Source organism: Pavona decussata, unplaced genomic scaffold, assembly GCF_977016875.1.
Source record: "Pavona decussata unplaced genomic scaffold, jaPavDecu1.1 SCAFFOLD_51, whole genome shotgun sequence".
In the NCBI taxonomy this organism is placed as follows: domain Eukaryota; kingdom Metazoa; phylum Cnidaria; class Anthozoa; order Scleractinia; family Agariciidae; genus Pavona; species Pavona decussata.
In genome coordinates this window covers 1-19,847 of record NW_028145473.1, presented here as the reverse complement: position 1 = coordinate 19,847, position 19,847 = coordinate 1, and the positions used below count along the sequence as shown (strand labels likewise).

The window sequence follows — 19,847 nt, the reverse complement described above, 5'->3', positions numbered from 1 at the left end:
TGGATATGAAATGATTATAGCCAACTCGGCGCTACGCGCCTCGTTGGCTATCTATCATCTCATATCCAACGCGCGCTCGTGGAATAATTGTTAATTATTCTTGCAGCGAAATTCTGGATTTTTTGCAGCTTTGAGATATTTTCTTAGATGTGCTAGGACCATACTGGAGAACGGTAGTATAATTTGCTATTTAAAAGCATTTATAATATTCCCCAACGTCCTGGTGCCGAGAAGATGTCTCACCCTATTTATCTGACATAAACTACCTAAACATGGTGAAACAGTGTTAGTAATATGTTCATCAAGCTAAGGGTAGAGCCTACTTGATATCCCAGGTCTCTTGCGGGCCAGGGAAAGCTAGAGTAACTTCCTTTTCAAGTAGAGTGACGTTAAAGTCTGCAGGTTACTCTCTGTAGCATTTATCGGGTTCCCAGCATCAACAACTTGGTCTTGACTGCGTTGATCTAAAGACTATTATAGCAGCATCAGGACGCAATCTTCGATAAATCATCATTAATTTGCTGGACCACACTGCAAGTATCTTTGACAGGAAATGCAAATACAGTTGCGAATCGTCAACGTATGATTCCAGAGTAACCAAATTTCGGGATGTTCGGAAGGTCGTTAATGTAGATAGGACCTAGGATGGAACCCTGTGGTACACCATGAGAAATAGTACCCAGAGGCTCATAGCACTGTGCCATAATAATTTTATGCATTAATAATAATATAGATACTAGCGAGATCAAGAATCACATTAATGAAAAACCATCGTTGGAGACTCAGGGGCAGATAATTGGGTCAGGAGAAAGTAAAAACTGGAAAGTCTACGTTCTTTTAAACTTTTATTTTACATCAGTTATATTTGCACCATTGTGAAATAAAAGTTATAATTATCATTTGATGCACTTTTCTCCCTTTTTATTGGCCCAGAGTAAACCATGTGACCTGCAAATAACCGCCTTCAAATAATATTCTGCTCATGCGTAATTGAAACCACGCTCGTGTGTGAAAATGGCAGATCGCCATGTCAGTGTCTAGCAGCAGCAAATAATTGATCTACTCACCACTGACAAATCACAATATTTTCCTCAACCTCTTTCAATAATTGTTAATTTTTTGGGGATTATTTTTGCTTTAGTATATACTACACCAGTGAATAGTTCTTTTCGCCCGTGCTGATTGGCTAGCTCGGGAGTGATTAGCCAAGTACTATTTACCTCCGAGCAGCCAAAGAGAAACAAGATGGCTTCCCGTTTCGCAACGGTAACCAAAGAGAAATTTATTTAGATAAACGAGGCAGCTGTTACAAAAAATACAAAAATGGCAACAAAATTTATAAATTTGACGGCATTAAATGGTGAGTTATATAACTTTCAACCTCATATTCTAAGGCAAAAAATGAAACTACAATGCCTTGTTTACAAAAACTGCCGAGCAGTTTAATTACAAATAAGTAAGGATTTGTTAAAACATTTGACTATAAAAATCTGCGATAAAGTATGGTAAAACATAGCACGACGTTTCGACGTTTCCAGAACGTCATTATCAAGTGAAAGTAAAATAATGAAATCAAGTATATATGTGGAGAGATAAATAAATTGAAAGTTAAATAATGAAACATCTAATGTTTCCAAGCATGGTTTCAAAAACAAGACGAATTTCACACAAAAATTGAAGAAATGACACCGCAGTAACTAAGCAAGTGCCTCAAAATGATTTAATTGTTCGCAAGAAAGCGAGACGGAACTTTAGTTAGTTAGTTAGTTCTCTCCGCGCCATGAGGCGCATAAGGCTGCAACTTTCGTTTTCCAACCAGTCCTGTCTTTTGCTGCAGTCCTGGCTTCAGCCCAGCTGGTCAACCTTTCTTGTCTGCACTCTCTTTCCACTGTCCTCCTCCACGTGATTTTAGGTCGCCCCACTTTCCTCTTTCCCTCGGGCTGCCACCCTATTGCTACCATAAAATCATCGTTCCTGTCCTTTCTAAGCACACGGCCAATCCAGTTCCATCTTCTCCTTCGTATTCCGTCACTTATCTTTCTCACGCCTGAGAGCACGAGACGGAACTTTCCACAGCAAGAAATCGCTTACCGCGTGGCGCGCGTTATTTTAAAATTTCCCACCATTTGTCGGTATACTGTCAAAAATAAAGGAATGTTTTGGGCGATAGTTATTCAACTTGTGTGGTATATACTAAAACTGTAATGGGGCAATTAAACAATGAAGTGAATAAGGTCTATAGAGCTTTTTATGCAGTTGGTACAATGTTCGATAACTGGCATGCAGAGTATTAGGTACTGAAATACATAATAATTATTTTAGATTGTGGTGTTAGAGACAAATTAATTTTTTGTATGCTTTACCTTGTGTCATAGAAAGAGAGGGGCGGCCCTCCAAGCCTGGGACTTAAAATGTTAAAAATTAACTATATTAACTGTATGTGAAGCACACCAGTAAAATGCCTTTGTACATGGGAGATTTCACTGATTACTGTCACTCTCTGCGGACTTGCTCATAATTATCCCAATGGTTTGAAAAGAAATTCAGCAAACTGACCACACTCAACATCTGTTGCATGACAAGGCTTCTCTAACTTAGAGTTTCTAAATTGAAATGTAACACCATGGCATTGCACAGAGCGAGAACCTGACGTGCCAAAGCAAGAATTTTGACCCATAACGAAGGTTTCAGCAACATATCTATTGTTTCTTTTCAAAAGACATGGATTAAATAAAATATCTATGACATAAATTTCCTCTTCTTTGTATGGAAAAGGAACAGATAAAAAAGAAATTTCTTCCACAGTAATCAAAGAATTGTCAGTTTGGCAATCCATGATATCCAAATAGATCTAGTAGTCGTTACCTTTACTACCAAATAAGTGAATCCCAGCAGAGCATGATATCTTTGTCCACTGAAAATTCAATGTACTCAGATTTGTGAGTGCATTCGTAATTCCAGCCCCCCTCTTCATCCGCAGACTTAAAATACTCAAACCTGATGCATGCATACACAGGACCAATTCTTCTGTCTTCTGGAAAATAAACAGGTCCAGTCAACACACCATTGAAATTATTCACCAAACATGCCACTTCTTCTTTGGTTAGAATATCACTGTCGAGAACAACACTAGCAAAGTCCTTCTCTTCCATTGCTGGGAATCGTATTCCTTTCACAATTTCTTCTCCAAGGATCTTTCTTTTCATTTGGCAACCACAGTTAGTCCTTGTCTTTCACATTCCTTTGCAGCACACAGATCAACAGCTTTTTAACTCGACCTCTGTGATGTCCAATGAATCTCTCTTAACAATAACTTTAAGTAAGGACCTTTGGATTGTGGCGAATCGCTCTGATTTTACAGCCTCTTCAGTTTCTCTATCAATCAGTTCCCAGCATCGATCCACAAGACATTTCTCATCATATTGTTCAGCATATGACAATAAACAAAATACATTGGCCACATCTAAGTTCCTTATAAGGAAGTCAACACATTCGTCAGCAAGCGAAGGTAGGATGTATTTTTGGCGACTTTCAACTCTAGCATCACGTTACTTTCCTTCATTTCAACCTCCCCGCTGTACATGTACCGCAACATTTCCAGCACTCCCTCGTATTCACAGTCTGGAAGGTGAATAGTGTCAGATTTTTCGAATAGCTCCCCATTGAACATGGCGAAAAACACAGGACTACAAATCGACAACACAATCTTGTGCGCTGGAATCGCCATTTTGCTCTTCTTGGCATCGCTGTCGTCGCTCGACGATCGAACAATAAGGCTTACATCACTCAGTAAATCGTTGTTAAACATTAAAATGCCTCTTTCTCTGATAATTGCTTTAGCATTGTTCCATGTCTCTTGAAAAAAACCATGACTTTTTACAAACGTTTGCCAAATACTCGATGATCGAAGCGGATTGAAAGGCTTGTTTAAACCTCAAAATGGCGGGAAAATGAGTGTACGACATTTTCAGTCAGCAGTGCTATTTCTCTGTGGAAATAAGGACCCCGAAATGTCGTCTGGGGCTGGCGTTATTGACATACAGCGTTGGTGCCGCGCAATGAAATTACACATCCAGTCTACACGAGAGATCTAAAAAAGGTTGCAGATGAATTTAATAATTTCTTTGTCTCGGTTGGAGTTAAAGCATCTCATGCTTCCAAATCATTGATTAAACTTCATAATCTGGCAACACCAGCAGAGACTACCAAGCCTTCGGCTCCAATTTCACGCAATTTCACGCAATTTAACGCATCTCATTGAATTTTACAATCTGCCTACACCAGCAGAGACTACCAAGGCTCCGGCTCCAATTTCACGCAGTCTCTACTTACAAAATCCGTAGGATTATAATGTATTTTTCACCCAATAAAGCACCTGGCCATGACAAGATAGCTTTGTCAGTGATCAAGGATTCACTTCCGTGCATTTTGCCTGTACTTACAGACATCGTGAACTGGTCCCTATTATCATTTGTTTTTCCATCCGATTGGTTCCATCCTCAGACACAACGTACATAAGCATACAAAATAATTCATAAATTTAAAATATCGAATGAAATATCTTAGTGTTAAAATCATAACAATAGATATAAACATCATTAGGTAACTCTCCTAGCTGACAAGAAAATGATTCGAAAAGGAATTATCTAAGTTTCTTTTAGAAAGTACGCATGCTGTCTCCAGCAGTGATCACACGTGGCTATGAGTTCCAGAGTTTAATTGCTCTATATAGAAAAATTCTTTGACCTGTGGCCGATTGATAAGATGGAATATTAAGATAGTCCTTATTTCTTGTGTTGCGATCGTAAACAGTAGATCTTGTCACAAGACGATCACTAAATTAACGAGGCTAGGTGCTAGCCCTTTCACACACTTAAACGTAAGATCGCCCATCGTACACAGCAATATAACACCGGTTCTTCAGGAGTTACGCAGGCTCCCTGTAAGTTATTATTTGACGTATATGGTAGGCGTTCTTGCGTTTAAGTGTGTGAAAGGGCTAGCACCTAGTTAATTACATCAGTGATTATTCTTCCAGCGAAATTCTGGATTTTTTGCAGATTTGAGATATTTTCTTAGATGTGCTAGGGCCATACTGGAGAACCGTAGTTTAATTTGCTAAATACCAGCGCGTTTATAACATTCCCCAATGCCCTGGTGCCGAGAAGATTCCTCACCCTATTTATCTGACATAAACTACGTAAACATGGTGAACAGTGTTAGTAATATGTTCATCAAAGCTAAGGAAAGAGTCTACTTGAAGTCCCAGGTCTCGTGCAGGCCAGGGGAGGCTGTAGTAACTTCCTTTCAAAGTAGAGTGACGTGAAAGTCTGCAGGTACCCAGCACCAACAACTTGGTCTTGTCTCGGTTGATCAAAAGACTATCAGTACGTAGCAGCACCAAGACGCAATCTTCAATAAATCATCATTTATTTGCTGGACCACACTCCAAGTATCTTTGACAGGAAATGACAAATACAGTTTTGAATCATCAACGTACGATTCCAGAGTAACCAAATGTCGGGATATTGGGAAGGACGTCGTTAATGTAGATGATAAATAGGACAGGACCTAGGATGGAAGCCTGTGGTACACCATGAGAAATAGCACCCAGGCTTGAGGCCTCAGGGCCCATCCTGACAAATAGCTTCCAAACCATTTCAGAGCAGTACAACCAACCTCTTCAGTGGTCTAGACTGTCAAACGCCTTTGACAAGTCTAGAAGGACTACAAGTGTCTTTTGTTCCGGTTATCGCGTCAAGTGCCTTATCCGTCATCATAACATTGAGCGTTTTACATGAGTGCAGCTTCTTGTTGCCACTCTGATGCTCCGCCGTCAGCCTCTCTTTATTGGTCATGTACGTAGTCAATTGATTGAGAGCTACTCGTTTGCCGAAACCTTCCACGCTACTGGGAGTAGTGATACTGGGCGGTTATTGTTTGCAATCAAGGGAGTCTACTTCCTTAAGTAACGGGTGGACCTCAGAAATTTTAATTAATCTAAATTTAAAACAAACTTAACATTTATCGCTACCAAATTAAAAGATGTTAATTTTGTGAAGAATGTAGCTGGCTCCAGTGCCTGTACAGCTTCATTTTTTTTTTTTGGCGTTGCGGTGAAGAAATTAGTTGTGAACACAATTTGTTTTCAGCAGAAGTCGCGTATATTCTAAGTTGACTCGAAGCATATCAATGCCCAAAACTGGGGGCCCTAATTCTCTCCTTATCTGATTATTATTATTATTATTATTATTATTATTATTATTATTATTATTATTATTATTATTATTATTATTATTATTATTAATTTTCTTTCTTTTTTTTTTTTTTGTGGGAAGGAAAGACACATACCCAGGCTGAAGAGCTTAGAGAAGCTTTGTCCACCCTAAGAATTAATACTAATTTTTCGTTAAATGGAAAAACCAGAGAATTGTCCATTTCGGTTTACCTGCGATCGGAAAATTCCCTAAGTTAGCCCTGCGTTGATTATCCACTGCCGATGAGAAATGGCCGTTTTACTTCCAGCATACGGCCACTTTGGATCCGTACTGTGTAGACCAGTTTTTCCCGTTAAAATGTACGTGGGGAAATCTATGGCGCAACTTAATGAATTCGCTTGGGGAACTTTATATAACGTTGTAAATCTGCTTGTAGACGTCAAAGAAAGAACTGAATTTGTAAATAAATAACAAATTTTACACAGAATTCTGTAGTTTCATTTGCAGGGACAACATAAAATATATTATCAAATGTCTTATCAATTTGTCCTTACATAGTATGCCAGTAGGCATGACCAGAAATACATCACAAGACTACAGGACAATCCAATGACTGGTGTGTACCACGCTGAAATCAAGACAACAATGAATCTTGTTACTAATTGTAACTTCGGTTGTATCAACTGACTTGATTGGATAAATTGGGCACCGTACACAGATTCAAAAACTAGCTTTGCGGTGAGCTTTAGCTCTTTTTTAGAGTTAATTTTGTAGCTCGGAGCAATAGTTCAGGCTACTGATTGAAAAGTCCCTTTTGAATGACGTTAAGGTGACTAATTTACCTCAACAACTCGGTTGATACAACTTCACTTCCGAGTTCAATATTTCATCTGAGGCAGCACTAGTTTTCGTTAGAAGCAAAGCCCCTTGCTCAATGTCACAATATAATCTAGTCTATAATTCAGTATAGGACATCAGGACGCTTTCCATTGAGGGGATTTAGCCTTAACTTTCAGTGGGAAATTTCGCAGACCTTTTTCCATGAAAATGAATAAGATTTTTCCTTCGGTCCAACTTTCAGTCTCATTCGGTACATCAAGAATCTTACGTGATGATACGAGAAGACAACAAATTAAACTGGAAATGGAAATGTTGTGAAACTCTTCCGTTTTGACTGCTAGGAATGGAGAAAGTGAAGTGCCTCCAAAGGTCAACCGTTTGTTAAGGCAAATTTCCGTCAGATCCGCACGTTCCATCAAAAGTTCAACCGGTTGAACCGAAAATTTTGGATAAGTGGAAAGCGCCACAGTACATAACAGTCATGCCAACCAAGACCGAGGCAAGCAGTAGTGGATCCACATATTCTGGGGGAGGAGTGAGTGGCACCTAACCCTTCAACACTCACAAAAACTCAACTTTTATTACACAATCAAAAAAACTTATGGCCCCTCTGCTTACCTAGATCTCACAAGGAAAAACGCTTCTGGAAAAGCATTAGTGAAACTAAGAATAAGCAGCCACAAGCTTTTGATTGAAACAGAAAGATACGAACCTAGCCTTCCATTTCCACGATTATTAGCGAAAGAAACTTTAATATCGCACTCAACTGACTATTTTATGAACACTCATTAGACAATTAACTTCATTTCTTTCCTCGTGCTTCGAATCGAGGGATAAACTTCTCTCCGGAATGATTACTTCTACTGTATGAATAGTTTAAAATAAGCAAAGACTTCAGTTACTTTTTTTATTTATTTATTAATTTTTTTTGTATTTTATTTTATATTTAGTTACCTTAAGTATTAGCTAACGAATCAATAATGAAACTTACCCATTTCTATCTCATTTCCATCACCTTCGTCATCTTCGCTGTTGTCACTCCAGTTTTCATAGCAACGTTGGACATTGATCAGCGGCAGCAACACAGGCTTGGATGGCAGACTCATGGTGCGTTTTGAACGCTGCTTGAAGACAATGGGCTGACTTTGTGGTTTGAGGGAATGGGAACGAGTAATGCGCGACTGAGGAGCCAGCCGGGATACGTCTCCATCGAAAGACATTTGAGAAGATGTTCTGAGATTCAGCTGCGTGAGACATGGGAAAGTAAACAGTTGACTAAAGCTCATTTTGTAGGCAATTGATTAACAACTCGTAAGAAAAAGGAAGATGAACAAAATTGTGCATGTGTTTTTTCCTTCTGAATGACTCCAAGTCAGTCCCACTCGATGATAAGTGACCATTTAAGGATTTGAATCAGATGTCAATGGAAAGGAGGAGGTGGGGTGGGGAGGGGACACGACGCAAGAAATTAAATTAAAGGGTCAATTAAAAATGGGGTTTATTGTTTGTCATAAAATGACCAAAAATTTAGTCGTTTAGCGTAAAAAAAAATAGAGAAGTTTAATTGTTAATCGTAAAAAAATTAATTGCAAAAAACTTTCTATCCACAATTTGCATATTAGGGATTGTCAAGATCGCTTGTTAGGATTTTTTGTCGTCTTGTCTAGTGACTGATGTTTAGCCTGTTTTCATCCGAGAAAGGTTGTAAGAGACCTACAGACCGTAAAGGAGAGAAATTAACCGTTAGCCGTACAAAAACCAAAATATTACCCATCAACTGGAAATTTTTCCACTCTATTGAGACCCTCGTTTAATGGGCAACAAGAACGTCAATAAAATGTTTTTTGAGAAGACCAGTAGCTCTGTACGTGCATTATAATTTTTGGTGATATTCTTTCATGTTATCCGACGTAAAATGAACAAATTCAAAGTTTTAGGTGACGCTCTTCAGGGCAGTTCGGTTGTTAGATAGTTCGGTATACAAAACGAATTAAAGACGGTGCCTACTAATAAAGAAGTGTTTTTGCGCAGTTTATGACTATGCGAAGAAAGCAGGTCTCCAAAAAGAAAATTGGGGGTAACCACGCAATTTTTCCAGAGATAATTAAGCAACAATTATTCTAAAAAAACAGTAAAATATAAAGCAATATATGGCGTTTTTTCCAAATTGAAGCTTTATTATCTCTGAAAAATGCATGGTTACTCCCAATTTTCTTTTTGGATACCAAAAACACTTGCTTAGTTTTGCTGCTTTCTCCACATAGTTTTTAACCGCGCAAAAATGTCTCTGTATTAGTAGGCACCACCTATAGGAAATCCGAGTATCTCGAGATGCGCAGAACGTACTCGCAGTAACAAAATAGGCATTGTCCTTAACTGGAATAATCACGAAGGCAAATTGCCTGAATTTGTATTTCCAGCATCTCTCTGTAATAGACTTGGTGAAACCCGACCTTATCGTTTATTTTGTTCTCCCTGGCGAAATTTTATCCTCCCTTGGCCTAAGAAGAGTCTAAAAATATTTCTGGTCAATTTTATTCAGCTTGCTGATCAGAAGAATGTTATTTTCCTGGGTGAGGTTTCTCGACATCCTAGTTAATTCTTTACCTGGAGCCGTGTACCCGATTCTCGTTGTTCCTTTATATCTCTTTGGAAAAGTTAACTGAAATGAAATCATAAAATGTTTTTCAAATCACCCTCCCCGGTAGATTATTGTCTGTCCTGGTAGAGGTTTTGCCAATCTTTGGCGAATATCCAAGTCTCAAAATGTCGGTTATTATCCCAAAGGGATGTTTTCAAGTCGGGGTTTTCACGGGACGTTACTTTCGTCACTACCGTTATGCCTCAGCCAATTCCACCAGAGCCCATAACTCCATCACGTATACGCACGGTTTGGAAACCACGTGTGTCAAATGCCTGGGTGTCGCCCCGGGGTACGCAAACGCCCCACCCCTGGGCCGTGATAAAATTGCGAATGCCCCACCCCGGGACTGACAACGTGAGCAAATGCCCCGCCGTTGCTCCCCCCCCGGGGGGAGGGGCACTGCGTTGCTGGAATTTACTGATGCATTAAGGCGCATCCACAGGTCAAGCTGAAGGTTTGCACTCGCATCTTGGCAAACAAGAGTTGGCAAAGTTACAAAATTTATCAGGTATGTTAGTACTTGTTAACGATAGCGATAAAGAAACTAGGGCGCTTACCATTTTTCGCAAGCCAACCGGCTGGAAATTTTTCGCATAGATATGAAATGATTCACCTAGTCTCAACAAAAGATTGGTAACGTGAAAACTGTATCAGCATCCATTGGAAATCCCAGAAGGAACACTAAAAGTGCATCACTCAGTTCACCGACCGAGAGCCCATCATTTCAGAAATGTTCCAAGTGGAACAACGCGTACCATTCCGTCGATTTTCCATCCAAAATTTTCTAGTTTTCCGATAAATGGAAAGCGCACCTGATCTCTGATCTTGCAATCTACTCAACAACCTTTTGGGGGATAGTTAACCACCTCCCCTTGAAATTAGTAGTAAGGGGTGATAAGCTGGCTAAACTAGCGGGAGCTCGATCAACTACGCTGGCAACGAGGAAATCAAGGAGGTGATTAAAGTGGCGCCAGATGTAGGTCTAAGAACCCGAAAGATTTGTTATTTTCTTTTATTATTTTATTTTTGGAATGGACAAGGTAGTGGAAGTCGATAAGTCAATTTGCAACTCACGTAACAAGTCCGTTGGAGAGGGCCTGTACTGGCATCGGAGGAAGCTCGTCTCTTTATGTTTTGTAAAATAGAGGTGACGAATCGGATCAAGAGAAATTTAATGGTAAATTTTCAGCTTGTAAAATGGAACTTACTTACCTCCTTCAAAACCCTCGTAAAAACGTGCTTGTAACATAAATTTGAAAAATAAATAAATATATCGCATAGCTGATTAATAATCAAATGTAAAGTTTACAAGATATCATTCATCAATGTGCAAAAAAAGTGCAGTGTTGGAATAGATTAATATTCATAAGTCCTGTTTTTTATTATTTACTGAAAGGAAAATATAATATTTTTAACGATTATTTTCAGTATATAATCCTTATAATCAAATAAAGCGCAACATAACTTTCGTATTCTTTATCGATTCCGCTGATAACCTCATGTATTCCACCACAGCATAATATTTTCCCTCAAAAATAAATAAACGTAGTCGTTTAGCATTTAGGGCGATAAATATGGTGGGACGGAATATCCTCAAATTTACATGCATGTATTAATTAGACTTAAATTATTATAAAAATTTTGTACAACGAAACATTAACTTTGTGGTTATTTTAGTTTCCTTACCTCAATCGAGGCTTAGCGCGTTTTCTCGCACGACACAGAAGTTCAATGTTTGCCCTTGATTATTGCCGCGTTTAAGCTTAGTTGGGTAGGTGATAAATGTCCGTTGAAGTTCCTCTCTTAATGACTATCAATTTCAATCGGCAGATGTTCTTGTAAGTACGATCAAATCGAAACGGCCAGCGAAAAAGGTTTGGTTGTATACAAGAATAACTCGAGGGCAATATTAACGTAACATCGCAGCACTACTGCCAGAAATTGAAGCAATATTTTTGATGGAAGTGGCGAGGTGTCAATTAAAAATGCTTGTCATTAATGCTAAAAAAATTGATTTTGTTTGACTAGTCGGTATGTAAACGTTTATGGAACAATAGCAGGGTAAAAATAGAACAAAACCTCCGTCAACTTAAAAAAAGCTCGCTGACAGCTAACGAGCTGTCAGCGAGCAGAGAGACGAGTAACAATAGACAAGTGTCTTGGAAAAATTTGAATATTCCTTGTTTCGAGAACGTGTTTAGTGATATTGCTAAATGAGCTTAGTCAAACAATAAACGATATATTTATATTTTTATCTTCGTTCTGAGCTTGGTTTTGCTGTAGAAAATGTATATATCGTGTTTGTTTTTCCAATGATGTGCTAGGTGGATATCTGACCATAAACATGATAAAAACCCTGAATGAAGAATATTGGTTGTGCTTTCTTTTAATATTCTAGGAGTCTTCTTTCCCATTCAGTTAAATTCAACTGCAATTGCTTTTTTTTTCCTAGGGGAAGGAAGGAAGGAATTCAGCAAAAGGTCGAATACTTGCGAGGCTAGAGGAGGTTAAGTTCCGAAGCGTGCATTAAATCTCGTTCTAAGAACGGGGCGGTCATGGTAGTGCACTGCCTGTGTTGCAGTTCATGACGGGAACTAATTTCACTCAGTCCTCGAATTGGCGATCGATTGTTAGATATACGACAATTTATGACTAACGTTTGTTCGCTAAAGATAAAAAGAAATAAATCCAACAACGTTTTCAAAGGATAAGCCAGTATGTTAAGTTTGCAAATTTTGAAATTAAAAGCGCCAGTTATGTTGTCGAAATGACTCGCATCATTTCTTGTTCACGCGAAAGTGTGACTGTTTCGATTTTGCGGCGTTTAAGTCTAGCTAAATGGGTAAAAATATGAAATAACGGAATCTGACTAACTTTGGCAATGGTCATGAGGTATTTTTCCCTAAATTCATCATTTTAATCCTATTGCAATCTCATGCCCATTTGCACCAAAACATCAAAAAAACATTAAATCAGCGCAATTAGCTATAGTCTTGTTTTCGCGACTTCAAATTACTTGAAGCGTGGGCATTACGGGTTTAATTGAATTACTTTTAAATAAGACCCGCTCTCTTTGGCTGAAATTGCTTTTTCAAAAAAACTTGAAATTGGTAAAACAATGCTGTGATGTTTTTGACCAATTGAAAATTGTATAAAGGTTTGTGCGTCTGTATAATAACAATTCAAGACGGTCAGATTATGAACCAAAATAAAAGTTGGAAAAGCTGATACAGCTTCAGTTTAACAGGGCCAATGAATAGATAAAAGACTCAATCATTTAGCAATTTAAAAGTTTCCCAACCCAGTGTTCGCAACCTAAACAAATGTCTTAACAGAATTGTGTTCAATAAATTTAACATTCTTTATAAGTTGTATCGTCTCAGAGTGTTTAACGCCCGAATAAAAAAAAAAAAGCTAAAAAGCAAAGAAAGCGTCTCTAAAATCTGCCAAGAATAAAATCCTCCCAAAGTTTCTTGTCTGACGTTTACCGCTTTATTTTGGTTCACACATGGATGCAAATGCAAATGCAAAAGTAAACGCAAGCGTTTGTACGTAACGTACATGGAGACACTAACGGATGGAATAGCATGCACGCATGCGCAAATGGCGTGGTCCTCGGCGAAGAAGTCGCGCTTCACTAACTGGTCGTCCAAATGTTTCAATATTCGCTAAGTTGTATTCGCTGTCGCTAAATTACATTCGCTGTCGCTAATTCTTATTCACTGTCGCCAAAACTCATTCGCTGTTGCCAAAACTCATTCGCTATTGCTAAATTTCATTCGCATTCGCTAAATTACATTCGCTGTAGCTAATACTTATTCGCTGTTGCTAATATTCATTCGCTATCGCTAAATTTCATTCGCTGTCGCCAAAAGTCATTTGCTATTGCTAAAACTCATTTGCTATCGCTAAATTCCATTCGCTGTCGCTAGTTTAAGACAATTAACCAAATTTGCATACGCTGAAAATCCATTCGCTATTTAAAAATAATTTTCTGTCGTTTAACTATATTCACGACTGCTACGTTGACTTTGCTGTTGCAAAATTCCAACTTCGATTCGCTGTCGCTAAAATTCATTTGTTGTCGCTGAGCGTTTCCATTTCATGCGCTAAAAATTAAGGTTACCCTATACCTTCAGAGGTGTCTCGCGTTTAAGCGATATAGCGCGTCCAGTTTAAACTGTAGATACCTAAACCCCTATATCAAATTAAAGCTTATAGAGCTGGCTATCAAACTATGCCAAGAATTATGAAAAAAAAATGAATTGTCGATATTTTCACGACCTCTCAATGCGAGCGTCCGAATCACCTTTTTAAAGCTACAAGTCAAAGCGAATTTTGTTTTTCGCGAATTTATTAATTTGCTCCTCATTTTCCGGACCTAAAGCGCTAAAAAAACCCGTCTGCGTTTTGCCATATTCAATCGCAATGAAAAGTTATAGAGCATTTTCGAAATAGGATGAAAAAAATGTGAAGTGATCATGCAAAAATTGCTCTCTGAGAAAAAAATTTTCGAAAGAAAAAATTCGCAGACACGTTTTTGTTGTTTATATGTTAAACTAGCTACTGTCCAAATTTGAAGGCAAACAAACAAATTCCTTTTGAGTTTTAGCTCTTTGAAGTGGCTCCTCCAAGTAAAAAAATTGAGTCAAGAAAACAGTGCTAAAAATTCGACAATTTATTTTATTTCTTGGTTCAGTTTGATAGCCAGCTCTATAAGCTTTAATTTGATACAAGGGTTTAGGTATCTACAGTTAAAACCGGACGCGCTACATCGCTTGGACGTGAGACACCTCTGAAGACACCTCTGAAGGTATAGGGTAACCTTAACTCAGGGTGTTCCCACACGGGAAAGTTTGTGGAAAGCCGCTAACCGCAGATTTGCATTCAAAAGCGTGCACATGAACTCAAAGTTTCGTTCATGGCACCATCGTGCTTCGTCGAGGCGGGAAAATACATTCAGGCCAATGCAGCGAGGTTTCATTGCAGGAAATTAAGGCATGGACCACAAGTAAATTTTGAAGCCATTTGATTTTTCAGCTCGTTTCTGATTGGGGTGATTGGTTAAAAAAAGATCCAGGGTTTCATGGTTTGTATAGCTGCACACCGTAAGCATCAACAATCTAGATTCCAATTTCTTGTTGAGTTTCCGGGCTGCCCATCCTCCGGACTAGAGGACGTACACGAAGGAAAACATCGATACCATAGTTCGGCTCAGTTGAAGAGAATCCTGTAGGCTCAACTTTTGAAGGTCTTCCTGACTAAGATTTACATCTGTATTTGGTATCTGTATGTATCCCTGGTCGAGTTCGTTGGATTCTGGGCCCGGCATCGCGGTTAACTCCTTAGAACTCCATATTATTGTTAACAAAATCTTGCACTGCGGTATCAGTTGCATGTGCTGGTGAAATAATTCCATTGGTCCATATCATTAAAGGTGTCCACCTGCGTTCAGTACAGAGACTGTGGTGATTGTACGCTTCCACAAATTCATCTAAGGCCCTGTTAATGATGGGGACAAAAACATAATGCAGTGAAAATAAATCTATATCGGATAGGCAGTCCAGCTCACCGTTGTCCTCAAGGAAATAGAATATGGAATAATAAAGCTGTAAAACACGAACAGATACTTCTCGCCAAAGCCTTTTCATTCGTTGGTTATCAGACCAGCAATATGACTTCCTCGGTTGAGCCCACGTGAGTTTATTATATATCTCGCAACCTCGATGTTTTCGCCTCTTCTGTCTGACTGAACTCGTGATGGGATGCCATAGCGAGCAGTCGCAGACAGGAACAGTGTCAGAACAGTGCTAGCTCGGTTGTTCGTATTGGAACGCATATACGATATAAGTCGCGAATAACCATCAATGGCTCCATGTATTCCATTCTCCAACGAATTAAGCTATGATGTCCATCAATATGCCACAATGCATTCGGACCTGGAACACTGTAAGTGCGACGACGTAGCTCCCTCATTCTTCTCATTGACACATTTATAGGGTCAAAACGAATCATTGACAAACGGACCCTTTCGCGCTGAGCACGTATGCCTAGCCTCCTCACGTGCCCGAGAAGTATGGTAAGACCAGAGTTTCGATATGTAACAGGGGCTTTTGGGGCATTTTAGCTCAGTGGCTAAGCGACTAAAGCAAGAGGTGCCCTGCTACCTACCGGGATCTTTTACATCAAGTGGACCAGATCTTCTTCACGGGAACATAGCCTTTATTGTAGATTTGACTCATTCTCTTACAGGCAAAACTCAAAAGCTTTTACTGAAGAATATTTGTCATATAAGACCCGTAACCAATAGTATTTCGACAACTCAATTTCACTTGCGTAAGCTTAGAAAATGGAGGAAATTCTAAAATTACTTTTGCGCCTTTACAAACTGAAGCTCATTTCTAATTCGAAAGTACAACAGGTGTTCAACACTTATGGGTTTTACTTGATGGCTGCCAACGCTCCGATATTTCCTAAACTGAGTGAAATCTATTTTTACTGAAAAATGTCCCGTAACAGACAGGAGGTTACCAGGTCGTGTATTAACCGCATCTAAATCGGCGTCACTTATGTCCGTGTATCGTTGGTTGCAAATACTATGCTGTTGACATATAGCCAAATTGTTGTTCTCGACAAACAGAGCATAACTGCAATAATAGCCCAAGTGAATCCCAGGCTCCGGAGGCATTCAAATCGTTCAACGTTTACATCTATTCTAGGTCTGATCTTACTGGACTCCTATATTCTGTGTCTGATGATGAAGTCCCTCTGCAGTTTCTGATACTCATAACTGAACAGCAGTAACTGATGTGTCGTCCTCGGTTTTCCCATCTCTCTGAAATAGCAAGTAATTCCTGATAGAGTGTTGATAAATCTCTTGCTGTTGCATCATTGTCAACTCGCTGAAGAAGTTGACGTGTTGTATCGACTGCACACTGCAATCGGCTGGCGAAGCTTTCCACCACAGCAGGACTATTCGTATTCACCAGTCCGCGGCGTTCACTGTCACACAGTAATTCTTCAACGGATGCAAGAAAATTAAAAAACCCTGGAGGAACCGCTTCACTTTGTAAACACAATGACAAAACACATCCGAGCAGCAAGACCGACGTCAAAAGCCTTCGGGTCGCCATCTTCGCACAGGCTGTTATACCAGGACGGTCTGGTAACGAACTCCGTGGCCTATATGGGGGCCACCCTGAGTATTTTTTGGCGCATGAAATGGACTAGATTTGCAACAGCGAATTAGGGACGGACCATTAGATTAAACCGGAGGGGGTGGGGGGGGGGATTTTTGGTGCATGAATTTTTTTTTTGGAAACCCACTTGTCTGCATGAATTTTTTTCCCTCTGTCTGACTTTTTTATTTTGGGAATTGTCACCCCCTCTCCGGTTTTTTCTAATGGTCCGTCCCTTATTTTTAAATAGCGAATGGATTTTCAGCGTATGCAAATTTGGTTAATTGTCTTAAACTAGCGAATGTGTATTAGCGACAGCGAATGGAATTTAGCGATAGCAAATGAGTTTTAGCAATAGCAAATGAGTTTTGGCGACAGCGAATGTAATTTAGTGAAAGCGAATGAAATTTAGCGATGGCAAATAAGTTTTGGCAACAGCGAATGAGTATTAGCGACCGCGAATGTACAATTTAGCGACAGCGGATGAACAATTTAGCGACAGCGAATACAACTTAGCTAATATTTTAACATTTTGAGGACCATAAAGCGATGTAAAAACATGAGACATGCAAATGGGAGCACAGTCAAGAGAAAAAAGGGAAATGTTCCTTTTTTGTGCTTGCATTTATGTTTTTAATGTTTACACGTACTTGCGCTTTCATTTGCGTTTCCGTTTTAAAATTTGAGTTTTTTCCTTGTCGATCTCAAAAGTAAACTACATACGCGTGCAAAAGAATCGTATCCATATCTTCCTTTTATTTGTGGGTTACTAGATTAATTCCCTAAATTGAAATTCAAACGATGTTCCTAAAACTGTTCTCAACTACAGTAAACTGTTCAGCTCCACGTCGGAAAAAAAAGATGAATGATGTGAACAAATAATTGAACGAGAGACTGCCAAAGTATGAATGTATATTTAGGTGATTGAGTGAGAAATTTTGACTATAGCTAGAAGCGCTAGCTATTATCATGTTAACCGCTTCCTGCATGGTTCTTTGGATAACACAACACTAACAGGAGAAGTTTAGAATAACCTTGATCGCAAACGACAGAAATGACCACGTGATCATGTTTATCCTATACTTGCCGCTCGCTGTTTTCAATTTCTCAGCGCAATTGTTTTGTTTCAGGTTAGTATCAAAGGTAAGAATTATTTTGCACTGTTATAATCCACGTACTTATTTTATTTCTAAGACAACATAAACGCGAATCTCGCGTATGCAGGTTGTCGTAAACGCGATTCTATCTCTCTCTCTCTTACAAGTATGTTTATAAATTTCTGCGAATTGAACGAAGAAAAGAAGGGTACCTGCGGTCATTCTTGCAAAAGTATTTAATGCTTACTATTCATTTAAAATTTCTTTCTAGTTAAATATAGTTATTTAAGTATATAATTTATTCATCAATTTATATAGTCATTTTATCTGTTTGTTTCTTATTTTCGAATTTCTAATGAAAAAGGACAACAATTAACTAATTTAACTATAAAAGTTAACGTTAAAAGAGAACGACGTTTCGACCGTCCGACGGTCATTTTCAAGTTCAAAATGAGAAGTAAAATATGTGTTTATATACAATTGTGAAAAAAACTAATGAGATGCTGACTTAAAAAGCTCTAAGATATTCACATCTAAACAATATCAAAAATAATAGCGTGAATGATAAATACAAAGGAACGCTAAAAACGATAAAAGGTATTTAAAAGGTATTTAAAAGTGAAATAATTAAACAAATAACTTCGCGCGGATCGAGTCGCATTGTTTGTTCAGTTTCGGCTTTAGGTCGCGAATAAACAACATCTCGAAGATCAAGCAGTCGAGTTTGCTCTGACACTTTCTCAGGATTCTGAAGTTGCTTTTAATGGTCTCTGGATCCTGTCCATGCTCGTCCTTTACATGATTGCCAATTGCAGATCGTTTGTGTTCCTCCACACGTTGATGCAAGTGTCGACTCGTGAAGCCAACATAGTCTGCATCGCACAGACCACATTTGAAATAATAAACAACGTTTTGTTGATTCACAATGGGAGGTTTATGTTCCTTTGGTTTGATTTTGCTCTTAATCTTCTGACTTGTGTAGACAGGATGGACATCAGCATCGATCTTTCGGCTGAGATCATTGAGTTGGTATCTTACCGCGTTCGCCGATTTCTGGTCTTTGAAAGGTAGGACGATTCTGACGAGAGCTCGTTCGTCGGATACCCGTTGTTCAGGACATGCATTCTCAGTAACTTTCGTTTCAATAAAATGTGTGATGGTGTTCTCTACGACGGTTTCAGGATAATGCAAGCGAGAAAAAATCCCTTTAAGACGTTCACATTCCTGATGGAAAAAATGCCAATTCGAAGAGAGTTTGAACGCCCGGTTTAACATTGTTTTCAGCAGAGAATGTTTGTATTTCATGTCAACATGGCTTTGGTAGTGCAGTAAAAGCCCAGTATCGGTTGGTTTCCTGTAGACCTTCGTGTCTAGTCGGGGGCCATTTCTGATAATCACCATTCCAAGAAAGGGAAGTTTGCCGTTGTCTTCGAGTTCCATTGTGAAACTGACTGAGGGGTGGATTTCATTCAGTGTCGACAAGAACTCAGAGGCAGATGAAACATCGGGCATTTTGCTGAGAGTGTCATCGACATAGCGTTTATAGAAAGCGGGCATCTTGTTTTGGTTTGTCAATTGTTCTTCGATATTGCACATAAATGCATTTGCCATGAGTGGCCCAAGTGGAGAGCCCATAGCAACTCCGTCCACTTGTTCGTACAGATTTCCTTCAAATTGAAAAAGCTGATTCTTTGTAGCAACCTCTAACAACTCTATAAGGTTGGTTTTTGTGATGTTAAGGTCGTATTGCTTGTTGAACCAATTTTGAAAACAATGTTAAACCGGGCGTTCAAACTCTCTTCGAATTGGCATTTTTTCCATCAGGAATGTGAACGTCTTAAAGGGATTTTTTCTCGCTTGCATTATCCTG

General features: G+C 39.0%; 2 protein-coding genes and 1 pseudogene across 5 annotated transcripts; all 3 read right to left on the bottom strand.

Moving 5' to 3' along the window:
• Positions 1-2,144: 2,144 nt before the first annotated feature.
• On the bottom strand, positions 2,145-5,858 carry LOC146480922 (BTB/POZ domain-containing protein 6-like; annotated as a pseudogene).
• A 436-nt stretch (positions 5,859-6,294) lies between these two features.
• On the bottom strand, positions 6,295-11,713 carry LOC146480921 (uncharacterized). Of its 4 annotated transcripts, XM_085108555.1 has the most exons (4): positions 11,389-11,713; positions 9,666-9,720; positions 8,050-8,302; positions 6,295-6,846 (listed from the first exon to the last, which is right to left on the bottom strand). In XM_085108555.1, exons 3-4 carry the CDS (start codon positions 8,276-8,278, stop codon positions 6,758-6,760), a joined length of 318 nt encoding a protein of 105 aa, XP_084964681.1. In that variant the 5' UTR covers positions 8,279-8,302; positions 9,666-9,720; positions 11,389-11,713; the 3' UTR covers positions 6,295-6,757. The 4 variants fall into 4 exon arrangements, with proteins under 4 accessions (XP_084964681.1, XP_084964683.1, XP_084964680.1 ...); XM_085108557.1 differs by lacking the exon at positions 9,666-9,720; XM_085108554.1 differs by lacking the exon at positions 11,389-11,713 and having other exon boundaries at positions 9,666-10,829.
• Positions 11,714-18,472: 6,759 nt separating this feature from the next.
• Positions 18,473-19,740, bottom strand: LOC146480920 (uncharacterized). Its single transcript, XM_085108552.1, has one exon. It carries the CDS (start codon positions 19,610-19,612, stop codon positions 18,605-18,607), a length of 1,008 nt encoding a protein of 335 aa, XP_084964678.1. The 5' UTR covers positions 19,613-19,740; the 3' UTR covers positions 18,473-18,604.
• Between the last annotated feature and the right edge of the window lie 107 nt (positions 19,741-19,847).

What these genes read in the sequence shown, in the direction of transcription:
- LOC146480921 (XM_085108553.1), bottom strand. Translation starts at nt 8,344, where the DNA reads ATGAGCTTTAGTCAACTGTTTACTTTCCCATGTCTCACGCAGCTGAAT. An exon ending in TGGAAATGAGATAGAAATGG is followed by an intron (nt 6,847 to 8,049) that starts GTAAGTTTCATT and finishes TCTTGATTTCAG; the next exon opens with CGTGGTACACACCAGTCATT.
- LOC146480920 (XM_085108552.1), bottom strand. Translation starts at nt 19,612, where the DNA reads ATGGGCTCTCCACTTGGGCCACTCATGGCAAATGCATTTATGTGCAAT.